Source organism: Melitaea cinxia, chromosome 12 (assembly GCF_905220565.1).
Source record: "Melitaea cinxia chromosome 12, ilMelCinx1.1, whole genome shotgun sequence".
Taxonomy (NCBI): domain Eukaryota; kingdom Metazoa; phylum Arthropoda; class Insecta; order Lepidoptera; family Nymphalidae; genus Melitaea; species Melitaea cinxia.
The window spans coordinates 9,783,882-9,811,363 of NC_059405.1; the positions used below are offsets into that span (position 1 = coordinate 9,783,882).

A 27,482-nucleotide genomic window follows, 5' to 3' on the forward strand; every position below is an offset into this window, starting at 1 on the left:
AAAACAATAATGTTGTCCACTTTCTACTTAATTATTTTTCTATGATTGCCTACAATTTACTTACCCGCATTTTGGGCTAATGGAAATAAAAATTACTGGTAACACTCCCTCGGTACGTCATTTCGGGGCATAGAAATTATAAGTTCCGAATAACCTCAATATTATTTTGGAATAACAAAAAATATAAAGTTTTGTATGTATTTACGTGTGAAACGATATTTCTTCAGACTTTTTGTTCACTTTGGTATTGTTTTTGCACCATTTAATTACAAAAGAACGGCATTTTATAGGCAAAGTTACTGTACGAGGCCTCGTGAGATACTAACGAAAATGAGCGTAGTTTGATGCATATGTGTGCGTGAGCGCGTGTGTTTACTTGAAGGAGCCGAGTTTTGTGGCTTCACTAACAACAAAAGCCGCGCATTATCTACTTTTTTTTACTTCATCTATGTGTATGAGCGTGTTGTAATGGCGCGAAATTTAAAATTCTAATTTCAATAAAGTCGATAGCGATTTCGAAACGAAAAGGAAAGAAGTTATTTAAAAAACAATTAGGGATTGTTTTTTAAATAACTTCTTCGGGGGCGGGAAGCTAGTTGTAGAGATAAAAAATATTAATTAAAAGAACAAGTTGTACAAAGAACGATGATACGGGCGATATATTTTTGCAAAACATAATTTACCCTAAATACAGCTAAACCGCTCCGGTGTAGTGGTTCGCATGGGCGCCTAAACACCAACGATTTCGGGTTCGATTCCCACTCAGGATAGATATTCGTATTTCTACAAATATTTGCTTCCGGTCTGATTGTCTGTCCTTGTGTGTCTCTTCACCGGGCCTTGGAGAGTACGTCAAGACGTCGGTCCCGGTGGTTATTAAAGACATTTGATGACAAGCGTTACTTTTAATAGAGAGTATATCCGCCAATACAGCAGCGTAGTGTATTAAGCTCTGACCTTTCTCCTAGATAGAGAAAGAAGCCTGTTTGTAAATTTACAGTTGAATCAATCAATCAATGTAAATTTAGTTCAATATTTTGTAGTTTTGGAAAAAGTGAGTAATAATAATAATAATTCTATTAATTTTCTTTTCTCTTAAATATTTGTATTTTTTTTATTTAGGGGAGACTGGGGACACTTGATCCCCCCTTTTGTTTTTTGGCAATTATTTTGTAAATATTGTCCAGATTTTAAATGTTTTGGTACTGAAATACGTGGAATTTCATTGGTTATACTAAGTAAAATAGCTAATTATATCCGTATATAAATTGACTAACTAGCACATGAAAACTTCGTATAGGAAATAATATCATGTGTCCCATATATATGTCTGACTTGATCCCCCCCTTCTGGAAGACTTGATCCTAGGGGGAACAAGTCTCCCACATTTAGGGTCATATGATTCTAATAAAGAAGAAAAGGAAAAAAATATGTTAAAATTGTTTTTATCGTTGATTTATTTGCTAAATAAGAAACAACAATGTTCCTATTATTACAGAATCTTCTGATTGAACTAAAATAACGTGAATTAATTTTGCTTTTATAAAATTAAACAATAGTTAGGTTAAATGTATGTGTAACTTAAACAGTCTTTTCTTTTTATCTATTAGCAATTACCTTTTCATTTTTTATTTCTCAATATTAAATTTTCTTAATGATTTTGGAAACATAAAACTAATGACTCTTTTTGATGATGATTTCACTTTCGGAACTGGTAGTTTTTTCACAACTTGATATTTAGCAATTGAACTAATATCGTCGTTAACAGGCCACTTGAACGTCTTATCATTAATTTTTTTAGCGAATTTAATGTCATATCCAGCTCGACTTTCCCTCAGTATTTGCCCAACATATCTATGAACGAGATTCTTTTGCGAGATTAGGTTCACAATAACCCAATCTCCAATGATGATGGAGTCATTGGAGTCATCTTCACTCTCTGATTCGCTACAACTGCTACCAGAGATATCACTTTCATCAAACGCACTTAAAACTGATTCTGGCGATGGCGGTAATTCTTCATCTTCCGACGTTGTCACTTCTTGTTCTTGTGAATATAGGTTACGTTTTACTGCTTTTACTTTCGCTTTGCAAATCTTCTTTTCTTTTTTCTGTTTTCTAGCTGCCCACTCATTCTCTATTGCCAGTTTTTCCGGTGTGTCGGTCAAAATCCTAGTTTTACCTTTTTTTCTCCCCTTTCCAGAGCCTTTTCTCGGTCCTGCTTTTGGGTGTGGTCTTATTACTTCAGGACTTACAAATGCTGATGCAGAAGGTTTTGGAACGTGAATATTGTGAGAATGGGTCGGTGTTTTAGGGCTATCGTTATTTCTAATTTGTGAAGAACCAGCTGCATGCGGTCTGTTATTATTGTAGGAATTCATAAGGGCATCTCTATTACTGGCCATACATATGGAAAGCAATTTTGGAGGAGATTTTGTAGAATCATTTTCCTTTTCATTATCAGAAATATCGGGAGTCACATCGTCATTTGGAATTGGCACTGGTACAATTGGCGCAACATTTTCTGCATTAAGCATAAGGGCAGGGGAAGCTGGCGCAGTATTTTCAGCCATTAAAGATTGATTAAGTAAAATAGACGGTGACACAGATGGTGAGGTTATAACATTGTCTGTTTCAGTTTGCATGTTTTTTCTGTCAGTAACGTAGGAGCTTAAATATTCGTCATCTGTGAATATATCAGGGTTGAATGGAAAAATTCCAGTAACTGAAAAACTTTTCTGAATATTTCTAGGAGTCATTGCATTTGGGTAAGCACTGCCTAGACATCCAGCCAAATCATATATGGTTAACGGCCGCCCTGGATGACTAACCATCCAATTATCACATGCAGTATTGTAGTATGACTTCATCGCTCCAAATACTATTCGATCCAAAGGTTGTAATTTTTGAGAGGTATGTGGTGGTATAGTTAAGAGATGGATACCATTATCTTTGCAGTAGTTTATAGAGTCAATGGTAATGTGTGACTCATGGTTGTCAAATATAATAAGACAAGGGCTGTCCTTGGTGCATCTTAAATGCTTATGAAAAAAATTCAGGAAAAGTAGGAAATTTGGTCCAGTCATCCATCCACTCGGATGTGTAGCTCCTTCAGTACCCGGTGGGCCACCATCTATCATTCGTTGCTGCCAATTTTTACGTGGGAATATAATAAATGGTGGAAGGTGGTTACCTATAGCATTTATAGCTCCACATACAGTAACAAGCTGCCCACGTTCTCCAGATGTGACCTTAGACACTTGTTTAAGACCTCTACATGCTACAATTTTTTTTGGCTTATGAACTGTAGTGATTCCAGTTTCGTCTACGTTCCAGATTTGGTCTGGCCCAAAATTAAATCTCTGTAATAAGCTTTTCAAATTCTCAAAGAAAGTTCCAACATTGTGTCTGTTAAAAGCTGTGGCGCGAGACAAACTAGTGGCTTCGGGTACACGCAACGACAACTCTTTGTGACGATTCATAAAACCGTAGAACCAATCGTAAGTAGCTGTTTCCTGTTCAACCCATTTTGGTGGTATTTTTTTACAATTTTTAGAAGCATATTGAAATGCAAGGTCTCGTACATTCTTAGGAGTTAATCCATGGTACAATTTACTGGCCATTATTAAATAACTAACAAGTTCTGTCTCTTCAGTTGACGAAAAAATTTGTGACTGGCGATAGTTTGGCGTGTAGTCAATATTTTCAGTCGTAGCATTTTTCTTCTTTCTGACATATCTTTTCAGTGTCATAACTGCTATCCCGTAACCTTTGGCAGTACCACGAATACTCTTACCCCCTATAACATCATTAACAGCCAACTCCAAGATTTCCTTATCGATTGGTATTCTTTTTCTTGCACCTTCTTTTGTTTTATATACTCTAGGCATATTGAATCCTGAAATTATTAAAAAATAAACATTAGGGGACACTTGATCCGGCGGGATCATATCTCCCATAAGAAAGTGTACCATGTGTACCCTAGGTACATTGAGGTTATAAAAAATTATTGTAAAAATATCTACTACTATTAACACTGTTCTATGAAACAGACGTTTAAACACATAGATAATGAATAGTTTAAAATTAATTCGTATACAAAATATGTTTCCTAACCAATTGTGCAATCAAAATAAAAACTTTCGAAAAATATTTTCTGGCCACACAAAACACACAATCATCCGCCATCTGGTCAACTGTCAAATTTGACAGGAGTACCAACTTTAGAAAGTTAGAACGTAGCATAGACTATTAATGTTGCAACTTTAAAATCATATAGTGTTCACAGAAACTTTGTAAATCCAGTGTATCTAGTCTCCCGTAAGGATCAAGTGTCCCCAGTCTCCCCTATTCGTTTTACGTTAAAAAAAATTACAGTAATACACTCCAAAAATTACGATTTTAAATTAATCGTCTTCGAGTGCCTTTTGTGTGTTTTATTTGAGTATTCTAAGTTGAACACTTTTTCAGAGTGGCCGCGGTTGCGCAAATGAGGTTCCCGAAGAAATGTTAGGTGGATCGTGAGCTCTTTTTAGAACTGTTTTTTTATCAATGTGCTTCCGTTCCAGTCGATTAGTGGCTTTACGAGAACACTCAACATGGTAGAACAGTCGTTTTTTTAACTAAAACTTCTTTATGCACGATTGGCTTTTGGAGAAAGGTGGTGAATTCGTGACGAGAGCGTTATAAAAAGTGCGATTGGGTGAGGCAAATGGAAGTTGGGAGGGAGATATAAATTAGATGGAACTAAAGAAGTTTTAGTTGGTCTAAAGCACACTAATTTTTTTTAATTTCATTCAGAGGCAATTCGTAGGGGGTTTTTGAAGAACGTTTGTAAATAAACATGTATTGGTATTTTGTATATTATTCAATAAAAATGTATAATATTTTAATTAAAAAAATTCTAATTATCTAATTATAAATTCTAATTACTAAATCAGATTTCTCTATTACTACATAAATCTTTATAAATATATTTCTTGTGTGCGTGTGTATATCACTGAACTCCTCCTAGACGACTGGACGGATTTTGATGAAATTTTTTGTGTGAGTTCAAAGGGATTCGAGGATGGTTTAGATTCACAACTTGGTCCACTGGAAAATGTTTATTTAACTAATTTTTCATTTATAAGTAGTTGTTAATTATGGAATGTTTTACATTGGATCCGGTAGACTGCGCTACCATCGCAGCATCAAATATTAAATATTATTCTATTTTAATTTCAGTTTGTCGCGACAGTTGGTGCTGCGATCAAATTGAGAAAAATATTTGAAATTTTGTGTTATGGCAAAACAACGTTTGCGGGGTCAGCTAGTAAATTATAAAACAGCACATTTAGTTTCAAAACTTAAAACCGAAATTAAACCTTGTTTTTTGTTGACCCAAGAAAATTCCTTATGGATCCATACACCACTATGACCCGGGGCCGGGGGAACCACTCTTTGGGAGGAACCATTTGTTACGTCCAACAGGGAAATTAAACCTGGCAACTCTACATCCAACCTAAATTCTAAAATACCTACTAACAATGTTTGTGTAAACTTGGTGTAAACTGTAAATATACAACATTAATAAAATATAAATGTAGAAAGTAATCCAAAATTTATAAAAAATAATTTTTGTCATTTAGGTGGTCATTTAGGTACATCGTCTAGTCCATTTGGTGCTCTTTTCGTTCTAATAAAGTAGGTAACTATGTCGCGCCAAGTCGACTCTTTTATCTCTAAGCTTTTACAAGGTGCAGGCCTTGAAGGCGTTGAAAATGATTTCTGTGATTTTACAATAGCAGATCAAAACTCGGTTGCCGAATCTCAAGGAATTACACCGACTACACCTTCAAACTTTAAACCTGTGCTAGGTGGTAATGTAACATACGTTGTCGCTTGCGTAATTATAAATGATCGAGACGAATTACTTTTAATGCAAGAAGCGAAAGAAAGTTGCGCTGGAAAATGGTACCTTCCCGCAGGGAGAATGGAGAAAGGAGAAACTATCGTACAAGCTGCGGCCAGAGAAGTGCTTGAAGAAACTGGCCTACACTTCAAAGCTGAAACTTTATTAGTCGTTGAAACAGCAGGAGGAACTTGGTTTAGATTTGTTTTAACGGGAAATGTTATTGGAGGTGAACTTAAAACTCCAGCGAAAGCTGATAAAGAATCTCTACAAGCCAAATGGATTTTCAACTTACAAGAGATATCATTGAGAGCAAATGATATACTGCATCTTATTGATAAAGCCAAATTATACAAGCAAAGTAAACCTGGAGTGACGTGGCATAAACATATCCTTCCTGCGCCAATCCCACATGTAAAAGACTTGATGAGGTTGATAGTGTTAATAAAAAAGAGAAGTACAAATAGATTGCATGTACTGTTGAGTGAGAAAACAACACTACATTTTCCTACATGTGAGATTAATCCTGCTAAAAGTATGCATTCAACGTTAAGAAGGTTTATGGTAGAAATGTTTGGTGCCGATGTTGCTCAACACAGACCCTTAGGTCTACTTAACATAGAAGCAGACCCATCAGCTGATGGTTGTTGCCTTACCTTGCTTGTTGTGTTCAGACCTCCTTTAGAAGAAGTACCTTTGATTGGTAAATGTGCTTGGCATGAGTTATCTGAAGACATTCACAAAGATCTGTTGCCTGTAGTATTGTCAAAAAATTCTACAATCGAGTTACACGTTGTGCGCTAAAAATATTGTCTATTTTATTTTATATTGCCATTGGAAAGACTCAATTATTTAACCTTAAACTTAAGCTCTCTTGTTATCTTTTTGAAAGAATAACTTTATATTTTAATCATGTAATCTCACTAGTATTTTGTTGTAGTGTCTAACACTGTTGTTAAAGTTTGTATACATACTAACATAAAATGACATTCCAATGTTATATAATGAAAAAGAAATTTTGGTGAAGGTGATTTTATACTTTGTTATATTTTACAATTATATTTACATACTTTTTATGACTTAAATTAAAAATCTCTTAAAACAATATATTTTTCAGTATTTGAATCTCGGCAACTGAATGAACATCAGCAAATATTAATAATTTAAAACATTTTGTGATTACTTATAATAATTACAACACAATATATAAAGTATTATATAATTGACATTTGTACCTTCAGTAACATATTATTAAGGAAATAGATTTATAAATAAATAATCAACATTCTTTATTATTCAGTATTTTACATGTTAACGTACTCAAACATACAATAAACTAGCATAGTATTAGATATGCGGATAGGATATTGTTTATGCCAATCATTACAATTTGTATAAAGCTGTAAACTAGAAAAGTATAAGAAAACTTATGATCTGGATTAAGGATTAATAAAAAACATTCAAGATTTTTAATGATTTATTTAAGCGATACAAAAACATGCAGTGACTAGAAAACCACAATAAATTAGGCACTACCTATCATTTTAAACCCAAAATGTAACATTGCATTTATCATGTAATTATTTTACATCGCTTTGCTACGATAAAATTTGCCACAATTAATTCTGAATGAAAATATTTATAAAATAATTTTTTTTCCTAATAACTATAATTCATTTCAAATTCTTTCTTTTTTCAACTACAATTGTAAAAAAGTATGTATACATCTAGGTTTCTATTTATGCTTTAGAATAATAATTACAATTAATAATTTTTTTTTATAATTTTTTCAGAAATACAAATAAACATTAATTTCATATGAAATCTCGAAGAAGTTAATTGAATTAACTTTATTTTTATAATTTATTATGTAAAGAATCAGTGCAGTATAAACGAAAAATATATAATTACATCAGTATTCATACATACATACATACATTATCTTCTATCCTATGCTAATACTGCTAATCTAAAAATGCATTTGTGTGAACGACATTTTACATGGTAACAGGAATTACAATATAATTTAACATTAATATGTACATTTTGTACAAAAAAAAAAAAACTTATAAGTAAGTCATGTTCGCAACTATATCAAAACTCATTCATTACAAAACTAATAAAATTTCTGAATCATTCAAGCCATAATCGATTTCTTACGTTAGTATTTTGCATGAACTTTAAAGTTTTTATTTCACTAAATACAAATTTTTCATGATTATAATATAATAATCCAATCGATTTATCACAACCAAAATTAGATAAGAACACTTATCAAATATGAGTCCATATCATGAGTTTCGATGATGATATCTAGTACCAATAGATAAAAAAACATTTTATTATTATTTAATTTGCAATAATGATATAAAAACTAGTAGGATTTTCCTAGTTGAGCTAGGTGTTCGATTTTAATTTTTTTTTATTTTCAAGGTCGTAGTATCCAATAATAATGTAGTCGTTTCATAATCTTATTTATACAAATAAAAATAAGTTTACCTAATTAATATAATTATGCTGTAAGAAACCTAATACCTGAAACTTATTATAAATTTAATTAAATATTTAACGTAAGAAATTAATTATTAGCTTTCAATTATAAAGTTTGAAGCATGATGCTTAATGATGTCATGTATAAAAGATATAAGAAAACAAATAGTATGGATATCAATATGGAAACAAGTAGTCTATAATTTCTACTTAAACTTATTGTATACAACAGTTACAGTCTATGATTTAAAAGCATCATCGGAATATAATTAGCCTTGAAATAGTTTTCATGTAACATTCTGATATAATACAAGTCCATGTCTTTTCTTTTTGACATAGTGCCTGTGTCATGTATGCATTAGATGAAAATTTTAAAATTTGTTAATTATCTAGCTGAATGCCTTGTATCCAAGTATTTAAATCACTAGATGCAGGACAATCTATAACATTCTCAGAGGTTACATCTGGAGTAAGTAACCGTCGTGCAGCTGCCTGACCAGACAGAAAGGCACCATGAACTGTTGAGTAGAAACTGCTGTGTGTATGCTCTCCAGCAAAGAGTAACACAGGCTGAAAACATGGAAAACAATATTTTTAATTTTCTATTGGATAGTTAGTTTCTCTACACTAGTGGTCGCGGGTTCGATTCCTACTCAGGCTGGATTTGTATTTGGACAAATATTAATTCCTGGTCTGAGTGTCTTTCTATGTGGGGTTTTCCGATTTGTTAGTAAAGAGAGTAGAGAATATATTCGCCAACCTGCAATGGAGCAGTGTGGTGGATTAAGCTCAAATCATTAACCTACATAGAGAAAATAGCTGATTACAATAATTAACAGTTAAGTTACAACATGAATCCATCTAAAAATCTTAATTATGAGTCTTTTTATTTTAAATCCACATAGATTATCAACAATAAGCGAAGAAAAATCGACATTTACTAGTACCCACAGTGAGTGCATCTCAACCAACCAACATGATAATATGACATTTCTTTATTTGCCAAAATACATACAGTAAACATAAATAAAATTATAGTCGGCGGATTTTTCAGAGTGCAAATATTTAATACTAAAATATAGAAAAATATTATTTTCACAAATCATATTGGTAAAATTACGACAAAAATTTAAGTAACAAAAGAAATCATCAATAAAAATTACATTTACATTAATAAAAAACCTTTGCAAGATAATTAAAAGACATACTTAACGATTTTATGATAAGATCCATAATATTTATATGTGATTTATGTAAGTTTGTTAGCAAAGGATTGTGCTATGTGTTTCAATTGTGGTAATAATTCCAAATGGTTATAACTTATTAATTCAACTTTCGGGTTTTTTTCTCCAACAGGAACAACATGATAGTAAATATAATTTAGAAAAGCCTTGCTATTTTTTAGAAAAACCAGTGTTACAATCTCTTGCCATTTATAGTTTAAATCTTTAACTTAAATAGATTACCTTTTTGTCATGAACATTTCGGAACAGTGGTTGTCCTAAACTCTCAATATCACTCTGACTAGCCCCTACAGCGATAGCTGTATAAGAGCCTCTGGTATAGGGCTGCTTTTTCCAACTTGTGCTGTAACAAAAATGTAGGAAAATTTATATTCATATCTATTACAAACAGAAAGGAAAATTCATGTGTCATGTATAACTGAGTGCAAGATGCAACAATCAAAATATTGTTTTCTAATGTTTATGCGAATTTCACTCATTACAATGAAACAACTTAGTCAGATTTTATCTCAGTTTATTAAGTTTTTTAGATGCCTGGCGATTGACAGTCGTCCCGTTACCATGATTGCTGTAAAGTATCTGAAACATCGGGCATCTAAAAAACTTAATAAGGCTCAAGTAAATCTGAAAAAATTGTTTCAATGTTATCAAAATATTTATAACAAATTAAAAATATATATTTTTTTTGATTGTTTGTGTGAATGTTAAGTTTTATCTCTATAACTAGTCTAACAATAAGCATCTCTCAAATTGTTTATACTTCATAAAACACAAAATAAAAGTGAAAAAAATATTTTTTGCTTGTAAAATTACGATTTCCATTTTCATATTTACCATACACAAGATTGAGGTTCAGGCACAAAAGGATCATTTAGAAATTTTCGTAAGATCTTTGTACAAGTACTTGAAACTTCTTCTGTTGACAATGTTTCCATATATTCGGCCTCTTTGCCAGAAAGCCAGCCCAATAACAAAGTTTCCGTTACTTTCACAAAAGAGTAAATCTTTTTGTACCACATTTGTGAAATGTCTTCAGTAATTTGTGTAGTGTCCCAAAGTAGCATCATTTCAGTTACATCTGGGTTTAGAAAAGGCCTTTCGTATTCTAAATATATTTTATTGACAGCACCGAATAATAACCGTTCTATTGATTCTAATTTATACTGTGGTAATGCAGGTTCAAATAATGATGCTGCTGTTTCTTTAAGCACTCCCAATGGTACAGTACATACCACATGATTAGCATAAAAGCTTTGTCCATTTTCACATACTACTTCCACACAATAGGACAACTTTTTGCTAATTTTTTCAGGAGTTTTACCAAACCCCTCACTGGAATCACCGGCCTTTTCAGAAGTAGCTTTAGAAAAATCTTCTATCACAGTTTGATCAGAGTCTTCAGATTCCTCCCCAACATCTTCAAAATACCTTAAATTACTATGTTCTTCTGAATCCCATTTAATTTTTATGACTGGGTGATTAGACAATATTCTGTCAGGTGTTATATTCTTAGTCATAGGTCCCAATATAGAACTAAACCCTGAAGGTATTACAATATTGCCACCTTGTAATTCCGTGTAGCTGCCTAATTCTAAGAGATCAATATCGTCCATCGAATTACATCCAGATATACAAGTTTCACGTTTCAATAAGCAATCAAAAATTAATCTTCTCAACTTTTTTTCTTCTGAAGACGGGAGACGTTCTAAATAAATAGTAGCTTCCAAATTAATGTGCTCACCCACACTGTGTATATCAGGAGGTGGGAGATACTGACATAAAAAATACTCCTCGCAACGCCTCAGGAAGCAAACGTAAGCTTCGTGAATTTCATGTAATACACCGAAAGGAACTTGCTTTCCATCTTCAGTAGCCGCAATAACCTTGTGTGGTTTGGGTATATTTATTATGTTCACAAGACCATTTGTAGTTGCTAGTTCATAAATTGGATTTCCTAGAACACCGTGAATGTAATTTGCTCCTAGTTCCACGTTGTGATTTTTTAATGGAATAGATATGATTCTTCCACCGATACGATTTCTAGCTTCTAAAATTATAAAGTCATCCATGCCATTTTTGATAAAGTGATTGGCTGCGGCTAGCCCAGCTATTCCAGCACCTATAATTATTACATTGTATTTATTTACTTCATATTTTATTTGAGAATTTAAATTTTCGTCACCCATAATATTTAAAGACTTTGCTATATATATATATTTTTTTGTTGCTGAGCTTTTGACGCTCAGACAGCTGTTACTTTGACATAAATAATGCATTTCCAACTTGACACAAAGATGTGTTATCAGCATTATAATGATTTTTGTGATAAATTTATATATTACATACAAATAAAATTATTAAGGAAAGAACATTACACAAATGCTACCAATCTTATTTTCGTTCTATTTATAAATGTATTATATTTGTATAAACATATGTATATTCATCGAAAAAAAATGTTTCTATTTCAGTCGAATGTTACCTATAACACAAGAATTAAGTGGCTTACCTTAGGAACAGACGACCATGTATCTATGTTAAAAATATTTATTTATTTACATAAGTACAAATATATGCCATATGGGGAATATTGGAAATATTTACCATATTAGGAAATGATAGTCATAAAAGATTGTTTTAAAAACAAAATGTTTACAAAACTATATTATAACACCATCCATCTAACTTAAATATGGGTTAAAATCATAATGGTACTTTAAGAAGAACGATATGTTTTCACAATATAAAATTGCCTTAAGAAAGTGTCGATCTTGTTTGGATGGTCTATCGCATGTAGTAACGAAATTCAAATAGTGATAAGCATCTTAAATCTATTTTAATAATTAGTAGAAGTAAAATTGATCTACAAGTGTAAACTATTTTCGGTGAAAAATCAAACTTACATGAACCGCATTAGTGTTTTTTTTTTACTTTGACTATTGGAGTTCAATTTTTTTATCTTTATCCAGAAAACCAACAGCTTTACAAATGATGTACTTTACAGCTATATATATGGTATATAGTATTGATAATAACAGCTTTTCTTTAAATTAACAAATAACACTGTAACTGTAACACTGTAACAATTATTTATTAGTTATTAATATGCTTAAGCTTAAATACTTCAGTTTTCTGCGTCATCATTTCTGTCGTTAAGTCTTACCTTGCAAAAAATAGAGTAATTATCTTTATGTGTATTCTTTTACAGCTTATCACCGTAATAGTAACAACAATAAGAGCCGAGAGTGTTAGAGTTTGTCGTGGGCCAGATTGACGACATTAGTCTTAAGCCTTAGCTGTTACGAGCCGGATTGATGGCATTGGCGGGCCGGATTCGTCCCACGGGCCGTTGTTTGAAGACCACTTTTTAACGTGGGGACAAACCACCACGTGTGAGTAGACCTCCATCTTGTATAAGCAAGTTATTTTACTCTTTGCCTCCACCTGAGTGAGGCGAGATGAAGTTGCGCTAGCATTCGCCATCTCACCCTGGTGTTTGAAGACCCCTGGGGTAACCTATAGCCATACTTTTTGGGGATAGATGTATATTGCGAATTGCGATTGGTAGGGATAGGCATTGAGAGTGGTAACAGATGATTTCTACGGAATCGCGTTTGCGGTAAGTATAAAAAAAATATGTGGTGTCATGGGACACCAGGTAGGAACGAAGTTCCTTCGGATAGTATAGAAGCAACACAACTTGGAAAAAAGATGTTGAATTTTATACATATTTTCTAGTTCTTGATTTTTTTTTTAATTTTGTTGATTGGTTTTTAATTAAGTACTTATAAGTATTTAGGAAATTTACTATTTTAGAAAATAACAAATACCGTAAAATAAAATAAATCAAACAAAATAATAATAATAATAATTCAAACAATTAAGTGAAATAAAAAATCATATGTCTTTATTTATTTTTGTCGACAGTATAAAATTACATAAATAATTTAAAAAAAAAAGTTTACTAGTAATATTTTAGTTTTACAAACGTCATATTATACAGTGACTGATATTACGTCACTTCCGTTGTATATTTTTCTTACGGTATTTTTTTCAGTTTGGTCGCCCAACCAAATGTCAAGCCTGTCGTAAGAAACTTCGTTCCAAAAATCCTTTGGCAACTTGGGAGATTTTAATACCCCAGTTTTTTACTTTAAATAAAAAACAATGTTAAGTACTACGTTGTTCGAGCCACCCTCCCCTGTAACGCATCGTAACCTTTTACAAGACCCCCCCCCCACTTCCCAAATTGCATTACGTAATACTTGAACGCCCCATTCTTTCGTTCATTTTATGTATTATTACAAATCTATTAAATTGTAGATTTGTAGAGTGACATAGTCAGATAGCTCTTAAAATATAGATAAAAAAACTTAAATAAGAAATGATTTAAGATTTTATCGTAAGATTTCACATCAATAAAATCTTATTCAAAAATTATACAAGTCTCCTTGATTTTTGTCATCTGTGTTTTATCCCAATAATTATATTATAGCACTATATACCATTAGGGTAGGCCATACAGGTTAATAACGTCAAATCTAAATTAAATTCAATGCTTCACTCATGTACAATTTATGTTTTGTAGGAATTAAAATTATATAGTCGATGAATACAACTTTATCTCGAGATAGCCATCCCTAAAGTACAGATCTACAAATCCTGACACCCCGTCTCCCCCGCTTCATCTTCCTGTTTTTAGCAAATTGATGCTATCTCGTTCTCTTATTCGAGTTTTCCTATTGCTATTTCATTTTAGTGACCTTTGAATATGCTGAATAATAATATCATAAAATCTTTGTTTACTTCTTCACTTGTGTTTGACTTGTATCTTGCGTGTTGTTGTTATTGTGAGTAAAAATATTATCAGCCCAAGTTTCCTTTTATATCGATTGAAAGATTACTAATTTTTGGAAACTAAGAAGTATAGATATAGGAATTGTAAATCTGAGTGCTATTAAAAGTTGATCTAAATTTATATCGAAAGTCATTGTGTGTAATCAATTGCTTACAAATTTATTTGCTGTTGTGCTAGTCAGTGCTTGTATTATGTAATGGAAGGATGTTATCCATTGACCATGGATGTATAATATGTTCACATCATTTAATACTGTGTTTTCTAAATAGGTGAAATAAATAAACATTGTAAGTATCGACACGTGGGTCTCAGTGTAATAAAATCGATAAAGTCGTAAGCGTGCGCCAGTCTATCAACGAGACGATTCTACGTCAAGGTCACTTCACACAACACGTGCAATGTCGGATTCTATTTACACTCATGACTTTCTTTTAGAGCAGAGTTTGGAGATAAAACAGGAGTCTCCCTTCGAATTAGGCGCGATGTCGGCATCAGTTCCGATTCCTCACAGGCGACCAGAACTCGGTGACTTTAATGGAGACTTAGATTTATGTTTACAAGATAATCCAGTTGAATCCTTTCACAGTGTTCCTACACTATCATACGGCAAACTGTCTTTTGAAGCTGACTCTTCAAAAATGGAACCATTTAAAATGGAAGACGATGATATATTTCAAGTAGACAAAGCAGATTTGATACTGGGACCGACATTGGCAGAATTAAATGCTAATCCAGATACTTCCCTGGATGATTTAAACTTTGATGACTTACTCTTACCAGAAGAAAATGGATACTGCATACAAATTGGTGGTGCCATGAGTGGTTCAAAACGTGCAGTAAATACGATGCAGACATCAAATATGGCCACAGAGAGCCCATGTAGTCCGTATAGTCGTACTCAACTTGCTTTTTCACCGTCAAGTCAGCATAGTTCAGCTTCATCAAGTTTTGTTCCACCAATAAACCAGTTACCAGAATTGCTACTTCGTATGGATGGCTACAGTGGTGAAATTGCTTTGGGCCAATCAGTTCCTGCATCTTCAGTTTTGCCACCTTTTCCATCAAATGTGAAAACACAACAGACACAGCTATCATCGTCTGCCCCTACACATCTGACAATGGAGCAGGTAAAATGTGTAAAATATTTAAAAAAAATTGTTGTTATCTTTAGCCTTGCGTTATAACCTTTAATATATTATTTTTTTAAGGATGCTTACAAGTAAGTATTCCTACAAACAAATACAGATGATTGATTATCTAGATCTCAGATAAACATGTTATACATAGTCCTTGTATATGTAAATTTTGCTATTTATTTCATAACTTTGTATTATTAGCTGATTAATTTTAAAATACGTTTATTTAATTTTTTATAAAATAAATTACAGCTATAATCTCCTAGTATACATTTATTTAAAATACATAAATTGTGTCATCGGATTATGAGTGGCTTACCACAAACAAAATACAAAATTTACTTTGCCTTGCTTTTCATTGTCATACAAAACTTGGTCTGGAAATTATAACCTCTTTGTATTCAATTAAATTAAATAAAATTTTCAATGTTGATTTAACATTTTTTTTTTTTAAATATAATGCTTGTAGCAATACAAAAAGAAAAGAGTTTAATGTAAACAATCATCTAAAGCTACCAAATTTTATCAAAATAAGCAATTTAGTAACTTATAATCTCTAATGTTAAAGTATAATTTTGACATTTTTTACTTTATACTGGAGGATGAAAAATAGTATGTTACATCAGTGTTCCCCAAAGTGGGCGATAATGCCCCCTTGTTCGCGCTGAAGTTACTAAGGGGTAAGAGACCTTGAAAAAAAAATGGTACCGTTGTGTAGCGGCTTGGGGGCAATTTGTCATTAAATCTATAAGGACTCTCGACTACAACTTGTGAACATCAGCTAATATTCATTAAAAGATTGCTCAAAGGGGACACTAAAAAAATAATTTATTCTCTTAGTGGGCAGTAGACATAATAAGTTTGGGAACCCCTGTGTTACATGAAGAAAAATATTAGCAGATAGTGGTTTAAATTAAAATAAACGTCCTTCTACAATTTAAAAGTTAAAAATAAATTTTGTTTGTTTTATTGTTTATATATTTTTGCCTAGCCAGTTGGCGCAGTTTCTAGTGGCCTTGCTTCTGTGCTGCGGTTGCGGGTTCGATTTCCGCCTGAGTCTGGGTGTAATATTTGTATTTATATATTTATTATTTCTATGTATATTTGTAAAAAAAATCTATATAGTTATAATAGTCAGCTGTTACCTGTAACATTACTGTTACTTGTAACACTGTAAGCATTAAGTTGCTTACCATAGGAACAGACGACCATGTGTGTATAAGATATTTATTATTATTTATTATTATTATTATATAAGTTCTGTGTCACGATGCATGTTCCAGATAATATCCGAAACTACTGAACTAAATTTTGTAAGCATCTGTAATTTGGTCTAACTTGGGAGATAAGGTAATTTTTATCTCAATTAGACCTGGTAGGTAGCGCTGCTATCAGTTAGTAACTCCAAAACTACTAAACCAATTTTTATCAAATTTTGTAAGTATCTGTAATTTGGTCCACCTTGGGAGATAAGGTAATTTCTATCTCAATTGGATCTGGTAGGTAACGCTGCTATCGTTATGTAAGCTATCAAATTTAGTAGCTTGTGTTCCGGGCAGAACAACGTCTGCCAGGTCCGCTAGTATTGTACAGATATATGTAGTAGTAGTATTGTATAATATGATAATATATTTTATTTCAATATAATTTTTATTCGATTTAAACTATTATACCAGATATGGCAGCGAAGAGAACCACGTAAGCATTTGCTATCGACGAGTTCATTGGCTGAAGCAGGCTCGGCATCCTCTCTCTCTGGTGGTCTGCTAAGTCCGGCAACTGGTGATTTCTCACAAGATGAAGATGATAGAGATATTGAGTCTGATGAAGATAGTGACCGATACGAAGATCTTTCTTCTGATGGTAATTAAAATTTGTTTATGCTACAAAAACTTAAATACTAAGAATTTTTATTATATCACTAGCTGCGCTACGCGGTTTCACCCGAGTAATTTCCGATCCCGTGAGAATGTCGTATTAATAACATGTTAGTCTAGATCTCCAGCTAGCGTAACACGTTTCATTCAAATCAGTCCAGTAGTTTTTATGTGAAAGAGTAAAAAATATACATACATCATACATACATACGTACGCACGTATGTACGTATTGCCGACCCTACTGACTCTCCCCAGGAGCTCTGGTCACCCTTACTCAGCACAGGAACACAACACTGCTTGAAAGCAGTATTATTTAGCTGTGATCTTCTGTAAGGTCGAAGTACTTTCCCAGTCAGAGTACCTCAGTTCTCGTAGGGCTCTAATTTAAAGATGTTCCTATTTTTAGCAGAAAGGCAAACGCGTTTGATGATGGCTGGAATTTTATTTCTTGCCTTTCATACTTAGATTTAGTAGACCAAAAAACACATTTCTTCATACGATCAATTATTTAAAAGAAGATTGAGTTTATGTTACCTATTATATTTGAGTGTATAGAAGGCAACATTTACAGCTCATTTGACTTAAAAACCTAGGAAAGTTATTACGTTATTACCTGCCTTTATTTTATTCTTATCGAAGACATCTTATATATAAAATTCTCGTGTCACAATGTCATTTACAATACTCCTCCGAAACGGCTGAACCGATTTTTATGAAATTTTATGTGCATATCGGGTAGGTCTGAGAATCGGATAACATCTATTTTTCATACCCCTAAGTTATAAGAGGGGAAGATTAAGGGTTTAATAAGATATATGGCAAAAAAAAAGTTTGCAGCTAGTATACTATAAATTTGTATTATATACATGTATGCTATAATCATTTTAGGTTATTAATTAATGTTTAAATTAATAATGAAAAAACCAACGTTTTGTTCCAAAATATAGTAATACACTTAATAGAAAACAATATATACGATGCACACGCTAATTATTGTTACAGAGCGAAAAGGGGGATCGTCAGTGTTGCAAGGCGCAAAATTAAAAACATCATTAAGTAATGTGTCTAAATAAACTTTTTAATAACTTACAGAATCTAATGACGAATGTTCAGAACGAAAAGAAGCTAGACTAGCGAAAAAAGAAAAATACTTTTGGCAGTATAATGTACAAGCTAAAGGGCCTAAAGGACAGAGATTGATATTAAAGAAAAAATCAGAAGATCCGCACGTGTTAAATTCCGTTACAGATCCTGTATTCAGTCCTAATTGCAATGTGAAAGGCATAAAACATAGGTAAATATACTAATAATAATTTAATAATAATAAATAATTATAATGATTTAATTATGCTGTTGTTAAACTTTTAGTGGAAAAGCAAGAAAGGGTGACGGGAATGATTTAACGCCAAATCCAAGAAAACTTTACTTAATTGGTTTAGAATTGGATAAATTGGGAAAAATAATAAATGATATGATTCCAGTAAGTGAGTTGCCATTTAATGTTAGACCAAAAACTAGGAAAGAGAAAAACAAACTAGCATCTAGAGCCTGCAGATTAAAGAAAAAGGCACAACACGAAGCAAACAAATTAAAACTATATGGCTTACAGCAAGAACATCGTAAGTTTTAATTAATATCTTAAGATTAACATCTTTTATTTATTTCTAATTAATATTACTATCTATCGCAAAACAAAAAAACATCACAGTACTGTCGATCTGCATCTTCACTACATAGTATAAAACAAAGTCGCTTTCTCTGTCCCTGCACATGTATGTACGCTTAGATCTTTAAAACTACGCAACGGATTTTGATGCGGTTTTTTTTAATAGATAGATTGATTCAAGAGGAAAGTTTATATGTATAATAACATCCATTAAATAGTGGAGAAATACTGTTATTTTTGAGTTTTCTAATGTTATGTCGTAAATAATTATTTTTTTTCGCTTAAATTGCAAACGCAGGCTGAACCCTACGAGATTTATCAAAATAATGTACTAAGTATTGTACACATTGAAAAGGTCTACAGAAAACTCCGCGATGGTATATACCTATCTCTTATGGATATCCCACAAATAACATTTTTTTGTCATTTACTTTTTACGACAAATAATGGCTAATTTTCGAAGCGATTTTAACCAATACAGCATTAATCCTTATCCAATTAAGTACCTTAAATACATTGTTGATTTAATATAGATCTATATGGCCCTTTACAGCATATGATTTAAATGAATATTTTCGAAGATATTACAGATTTAAAAATCGCGGTACGTAGCGTTTGCGGCGGTTCCGGCCGGCTTTTACTCTAAGTTAACGCGTGCGGGCCACGGGCAGTAATGAATAAATCAAAACTACTGGATCGATTTTAATCATTTTTTCAGTGAATGACATAGGCTATAATTATATTTTATACCCGTGCGAAGCCGGAGCGGGTCGCTAGTATGTAATAAATCGCCTGTAGGATAAGCACAATATATCGTGTTAACAGAATGCAGGGACAATTATGAGCCTATGGTTAATAAATTAAAAAATCTTCTCCTTTCTTCTTCGTTGACTAGTAACTTCAGACATTACAAACGCTCTATTTGTTTTTTTTATTAGCGCATTGATACCTCAAAATCTCTCGCAATCTCTTCCTGTAGCTGTGTAGCATATATGGATATATGTTGTTAGATATATATATATATATATATATATATATATATATATATATATATATAGATACTATATAGATATAATTCTATTGGGATAATAGAATTATATCTATATAGTACTACGGACAAACATCACGCTACACCGTTTTAAAATACGCGGAAATATGATGACCTGTTATATTTTTAGATATATTATATATATGTATATTTAAATTGATTGCAACTAAGTAACGAATAATGATTATTTTAGTATGTAGTAGTATGTTTTTTATATAAATTATTAGTTCACATGTGAAAAAAACTGTTTGTATGATTATCAATATATAAAGAACAATAACAAAATTTCCACGTGTAGTATTCAATTGACATCCTTAGAATTTTGCTGTTATACATAATTATATGTTACTTTCCAAATCTTTTTAAACAAAATTTTCTCTTTTCCTTTTTTTTCCAAAACAATTAACAATTACAATATTATTTGAATTTATCCAGGTAAGAATATGTGCATTTAATATGTTATAATCATTTTATTCTTTTCTATTGTTTACTGAGAGCTCCAATAATATAAATAAGAAATAATTTCTAAGTTTCAATTTTTTATCTTAGTATCAATCTATGCTTGCAATCTAAGTTTAATATCGAAATAAAATAAGATTTACGACTAAATTAAACTTTTAATATTTTAACTACAATAACAGTTTTTCTTTGTATGGAAATGCTTGAATAAATAGTTGACTACAATATTATAGCATGAGAATAATATTAATTTAAATTCAAAATAATCTTATCATATACTTTTAAATAGTTCATTATCACTCAGAGCACAAAAATAGTTTATCTCTTCTGGTTTTTCTTTTTCTTAAGTAGTTGAGTTTTCATGGTAGAGCTTGTTATTTAGTGTAAATACTCTTCCTATAAAATGACATTTTCATTCCTTATACTTTCTTTAAAAAGTATTTGTTTAAATCAGACTTGTAGACTAAATTTAAAAAATATATTTATTTCAGGACGACTTATCAATGGTATCAATCAAATGAAAGAAATCGTTAGTAATAGGGTAACAAATCCTGGAAATAACGTGGACTGGACTTCACATATTAATGGCTTAGTTGCCACAGCAACAGGTATTTTTAATTTTGTATTAAAATTATGAGATTGGATCGGAAAGTTCGCAGTAACACAAAATATATTACATGCAAAAATATTTTTATTTCTCAACATAATCTCCACCTAACTTTTTGCAAAGCTTCTATACCGGTTTTAAAAAATGATTCTTGAAGATCTGCAAAATACTGGTTCACTGAGGTTTAAACCTCTTCATTTGACGAAAATTTCCATCCACCAAGATGTTTTTTTAAAAGTTGTAAACCAGGTGAAAGGCGGAAAGTGCCGAATCAGGTGAATATAAGCTGAATAGGAGAGCAGTCCAAAACCATAATCCATACTTTCGACAGACGTGTAAACGTGTGTGTTATTCTGGTGAAATAACATTTTCTTTCTTAGTTATCGTGGACGTTTTTCTTTAATTTCTTCACGCAAACGACGCAGTAGGGTGTAGTAGTATGCTGAGTTTATTGTTTGGCCTTTTGAAAGACAGTCCACCGTTATGAATCCACGAGCATCCAAAAAAGCTGATGCAATCACCTTGATAAAATTGGCTTTGCTTTCTTTGGGGTCAGTTCATCAGATTTTTTCAGCTGCTTGGATTGTTGTTTGGTCTGGCTTATAGTGATGAACTCAGATTTTGTCCACAGTAACAAAACGGGTCAAAAAGTCTGCGAGTCAACTTCAAACACCTCCAAAGAGTTGCGAGAAATTCTTAGGCGAATTAGTTTTTGCTTAAAAGCAGCTAAGGACCCAACCTAGCGGATAGACGGATACCTTAGAAAACTCGAGTTCATTTATACCGATATTTTGTGTTCGCTCATATGAAATGCCTATAGTGTCAACAATCTCCCTTATAGTCAACTTGCTGTTTTCCAATACGAGATCACACACTTTGTGGCTGTTTTTTTTTTTCGGTGTGAGCGAGGCTCATCTTCAATGCTCTTTCGTCCACGTTTAAATTCTGATACACATTATTTCGCAGTGGTATACGGTGGACCAGATTCCTCTAACGTTTCCGTAATATCATCATGGGTCTGTTTCGGTGTTAATCCCTTTTTAAACAAATATTTGATCACCGCACGTTGTTTAATTTTATCCATTTTTCAAAAAGCTGCTATCTTGGTCTCGTTTAGAACGTTATAACTTAAAATCACAAATACTACGGCAATAAAATTTTATACTGTGACAGCCAAAGAATGTATAGACCCAATGAGAGGAATGTTGTAAAAATGAAATATAAGTTTGTATGTCAGGCTGCGAACTTTTCGGTCCACCACCGAATATTTTTAATATTTTTAGTTTTTTTTTTTTATTATATAGGGGAAAGTGTGGTAATCCTGGTCAGTTATCTATTTGTATAATTATGTCCCAAATAATGAGAGTAGTATAAGTCTAAACTACACAAACATATCTCACTACATAGTATAAAACAAAGTGGCTTCCCGCTGTATGTATGCTTAGATCTTTAAAACCACACAACAGATTTTGATGCAATTTTTAATAGACAGAGTGATTCAAGATGAATGTTTATATGTATGTTATATGCATAATATGGTAGAGAAACGCTGATAATATAGATGTTTCTAACGTATCTTTTGTTGTTGATAGTATCAGCATTGCATCCGTGTAAAACCGGGGCGGTTCTCTAGCATTTATTTATTAGTTAATAAAATATCGTAAAAAAAGAACGATAAAATGTCAGAAACCAGAATAAAAATTATTTTATAGATAGGCCTGATTTCGGCTTCTCTAAAATTATTTCGAGTAGCTCCGGCCACCGCAATATTTATAATATTTATTATGACATTTTGCAACATATACGTCACATATATAATACCAATTAGGTATATGCATTTACATTAACAAATGCCTCATGAACCCAATCTTAATACTATTGCTTCCTCCTCATGCTCATATTTTACCAAAAATTATACATTACTTCGCGCTCGCTTCAGCTTGTAACATCGTACTGCTGGGCATAGGCATCTTTCCCTATGTAGAAGAAGGATTAGAACGTAATAAGTTGGCGGATATATTTCCTACTATGCGTAACGATCGCTATCAAGTGTACATGATAATTACCGGTTCCGTCAGCTTAATGTTCTCTCCGAGGCACGGTGGGGAGACTCACAAAGACTAACAATCAGACCGGTAATAATTATTTGTATAAAAAAAATTTATCCACTTCGAGCGGGAATCGAACCCACCACCGTCGGTGTTTAGGCGCCGCCGACACGGCACATGCGACATTACACCAGAGCGGTTGTCTCAAATCTTACTTACTTGGGTTCATCTTTTTCGAAACTACCGCCTTTTCTTCAAGTCGTCTTTACGTTTTCCTAAAATGTAGCTAGGAATGCTATATCAATCTGCAGCTGCTCTCTGAGGAAATTCAAGTTCAAGTATTGTTCGTGTATTTTTTGGCCGGAGCTACCTGATTTGATTTTGAGCAAAATTATGGCTACAGTACTAAAATAACGTCAACGGTGAATTGACGCTGCGTGAGTTAGGCCAAATGCTGGCCGGCCTAAACGAGTCCTCCCGACGTGTCGGTCTCTGTATGAGCTTGGACAAAACGAAAGTTATGTTTAACAACCAAGCCATACCTAGACCGGTATCGGTCGATGGTACCGTTCTCGAAGGTGTTCAGGATTATATTTACCTAGGCCATACTATCCAACTAGACCGCAACAACTTCGAGAAGGAGGCCGATAGTAGGATTCGGTTGGGCTGGGCGGCGTTTGGCAGGCTTCGTCGCGTCTTCACTTCGAAGATTCCGCAATGCTTGAAGACAAAAGTCTTCGAGCAATGCGTCCTGCCTGTGTTAACATACGGAGCCGAGACGTGGACACTGACGAAGGGATTGGTCCACAAGTTTAAAGTCGCTCAACGTGCAATGGAACGGACTATGCTTGGGGTTTCTCTCAAAGATAGGATTAGACAAGAGACTGTCCGCGAAAGAACGAAAGTAACCGACATAGCCCACAGAATTAGCAAATTGAAGTGGCAATGGGCTGGTCATCTGTGTCGCAGGGCCGATGGCCGTTGGAGTAGACGGGTTCTGAAGTGGAAATCGCGTCTTGGAAAGCGCAGTGTGGAACGTCCTCCGGCCCGTTGGACCGACGATCTACGTAAGATTGCCGGTGTAGGCTGAATGAGAATTGCGGAAAACTGGGATGTCTGGCGCGAACTCGGGGAGGCCTATGTGCAGCGGTGGACTGCAATAGGCTGAGCTAACGACTAAAATAAATTTTAATTTTTATAAACGGAAATATATACATAAGGTATAATGACAGAACTTAATGTTGGCCGGGTAATGTACACATTTACTTACGTAATTACATCCCAACTATTTTTACTTTGAGCGTGACGCGATCGTTATTCACACATTTCAGAATGAACGCTTTTAGAACCAGACAAAAGATTGGTCTTTCTGTCTGATTCTAAAAGCGCCCAAGTTTTACTTATTGCACGTTTCTGGTATGATACAAAATAATCGCCCGCGTTGAAATCAGTGTGTCACAAAGTTTTCCCGGCAAACTTCCAGTGAAACTCATCAAAATCGGCTTAGCCGTTCCGTTAACCTTCCTCTTGAAGCCCTCTCTACATTGGTATTGAACACGTGGTTTACTATATTAGATCGAACTTGAGCAGCCATTGATATATTTCGCGCCATCGCCAGGTATCAGTCTCTATCACTCTACATTGAATCCGTCTAAAAATATATTGCCTGCAATTTAGTTTTTAATATGGTTCTATGTAAATATATGCCACGGAATAGCGTAACGAACGGTGACACGGTGACTCCTTGACGACACGGGTAAATAAAAAAGTATTCTACTAACGCAAAGGTTAGATATTGTAAAAAATATTTTTTTTTTCTGTACTACTTATAAGTGATCAATATAAATGTTTCTTGACCCTGCTGTATATGTTTCATACAAACTATCAACCCCAATTAAACCGCCTTAGCGGTGGAATATCGGAAAATCCGGTCTTCCGGACGTCTACTAATTATTATCTATCTCCCTGCCAAATTTCATCTTTGTCCATCCAGCGGTTTTTGAGTTCTCCTGATGAGTGACTTTGCGACCTTTCTCTTTTATATACTCATATATAGATGAATCCCTATTTCCCTTGGTCATGCCATCAAGCGTGAACGGCTGGACCTGGTTTCGCTAATTCTTTTTTTGAGTTTGTTATTGTCAGGAAAAGGTTCTTATGAAAGAAAAATATTAACAAAATTGCGCGTAAATTAGAAAATTGAAAAATATTCAAATAAATAAACGCTTCACACAAGAGGTCCGGAAACTTACACAATACACAAGCACCAATCCCAGACCACAACAATCATCTATATGGCCGATTCAAATATCTGTCGTGAGCGGCAATCGAACCCGCGACCGCCAGCGCAACAGCCAATGACGTGACCGCTGCGCTAGCGCGTCCTCGCTTAACCACCGTATAAAATTATTTCTAATCTAACCTTGGACAATATAAACTTTTTTAATGTAACCTTATGACGTTTTCCTGGTGGACGTGGATTGGTTATGACACTCTTTTTTTAACCGACTTCCAAAAAAGGAGGAGGTTCTCAATTCGACTGTATTTTTTTTTATGTATGTTACATCAGAACTTTTGACCGGGTAGACCGATTTCGACAAATTTTGTTTTAATCGAAAGGTGATGTGTGTCAATTGGTTGACGCTTTTTTCGTCGACCTACGTTGTATTATACCGCATACCTTTCTACTGGATGTACCGATTTTAATAATTCTTTTTTTGTTGGAAAGGGAATATCTCTAGTTTGATACCATGATAAGGAAACCAGGATCTGATGATGGGATCCTAGAGAAATCGAGGGAAACTCTCGAAAATCCGCAATTACTTTTTACTGGGTGTACCGATTTTGAGGATTTTTATGATTATGATATATTTTATGATTTAATTGAAAGCTGATGTTTATTATGTGGTCACATATAAATTTTATCGAGATCTGATGACTACTTTTTGAGTAATCTTTGATAACGCGTAGTTACTTGACTATTTTTTCGTCGATCTACGTTGTGTCACTCGTCGATGTAATTGAAGTCGGTTTTTTTTCGTTTGCGAGCAAACACAATTATTTTTCAATATTTTTTTATTAATTATACAAATTTGAATTCAATATTAATCGTTAAGACAGGATAACTTCTCCGCTAGTTGTAAATAAAAAGGGCGCATGTATCTTTGAATATAGGCTGGGGTTACCCACCTTTCCACCTTTCTAATCATATTATTTTTATTTCAGAGGTAAAAATAGCTGGTAAAACTTCAGAGTTCGTTAACAAGATATTGGACAATGTAAAAGCAGGACAAAATAACGGTGGTTTAAACGACATATAAAAGTATTGTACAGATTAACGAATATTATAACGAAAGGCTGTTTTATGTACCTCCAAAGCTATTTAGAGAAATCTTTTATCTCATATAAAGGCTTAATTGTCAAAGACAATTTTATTTTTATATGAATTGAAAATAGATTTAATAATTAGAAATAACACAAGGCAACTAACATATGTATGTTGAAATAATTCTCATAATATCTTTAGTTAATAGTACATTTTTATGTCGTTTTGTCAAAGTAATTTAAGATTTATGTTTATATTAATATAAGAGATATAACTTGGTCGATATATGAGACAAACCTTTAATTAAGTTATAATTATTGTTGGCATATAACAACCATGCTAGTAAATTATTTTTTTATTATTTGTTGTATATTGATAAAGTCAATTGATCATTAAATGTTCAGTTATTATACAATTTGACATATAGATCATATAAAAATAAATATTTTGCCAAATATATATAAAAATAAATATTATCATATAAAAATAGAAGTGGTAAATGCTGTTAATGGTCAGCTGCTAAATTTGTAAATATCCACCTAATTATTTTTATACAATCCAACGCGTTTGCGTAAGAAACCCACATTTTGAAAAATCTCACGTGAGATTGGGGGCATGGAGGGGTTTGAATACAATCTCACGACATCTCACCAGGTGGGAGGGAGGGACAGAAAACTTAAAAAAACACCTTACGTAATTTATGGACGCCCCCTTATGTATATCAGTAGGTACCTATATATTTTTCTTGAAATAAAAACGTTTGTCATATTTAAATAACGACAAACTTATTTGCCTTATGCTAAACTCGTAAACCTAAAAAGTTTAAGATA

The 27,482-nt window shown here is 33.0% G+C and overlaps 3 protein-coding genes across 3 annotated transcripts; 2 read left to right on the forward strand and 1 right to left on the reverse strand.

Moving 5' to 3' along the window:
• Positions 1–5,466: 5,466 nt before the first annotated feature.
• Positions 5,467–7,361, forward strand: LOC123658388 (8-oxo-dGDP phosphatase NUDT18). Its single transcript, XM_045593818.1, has one exon. It carries the CDS (start codon positions 5,696–5,698, stop codon positions 6,695–6,697), a length of 1,002 nt encoding a protein of 333 aa, XP_045449774.1. The 5' UTR covers positions 5,467–5,695; the 3' UTR covers positions 6,698–7,361.
• Positions 7,362–8,101: 740 nt separating this feature from the next.
• Positions 8,102–11,813, reverse strand: LOC123658387 (peroxisomal N(1)-acetyl-spermine/spermidine oxidase). The gene is made up of 3 exons (XM_045593817.1): positions 10,462–11,813; positions 9,850–9,970; positions 8,102–8,953 (listed from the first exon to the last, which is right to left on the reverse strand). Exons 1-3 carry the CDS (start codon positions 11,811–11,813, stop codon positions 8,765–8,767), a joined length of 1,662 nt encoding a protein of 553 aa, XP_045449773.1. The 3' UTR covers positions 8,102–8,764.
• Positions 11,814–14,868: 3,055 nt separating this feature from the next.
• Positions 14,869–27,064, forward strand: LOC123658442 (protein CREBRF homolog). The gene is made up of 6 exons (XM_045593864.1): positions 14,869–15,612; positions 17,298–17,484; positions 18,592–18,793; positions 18,868–19,118; positions 21,164–21,280; positions 26,553–27,064. Exons 1-6 carry the CDS (start codon positions 14,884–14,886, stop codon positions 26,645–26,647), a joined length of 1,581 nt encoding a protein of 526 aa, XP_045449820.1. The 5' UTR covers positions 14,869–14,883; the 3' UTR covers positions 26,648–27,064.
• The last annotated feature ends 418 nt before the right edge of the window (positions 27,065–27,482 follow it).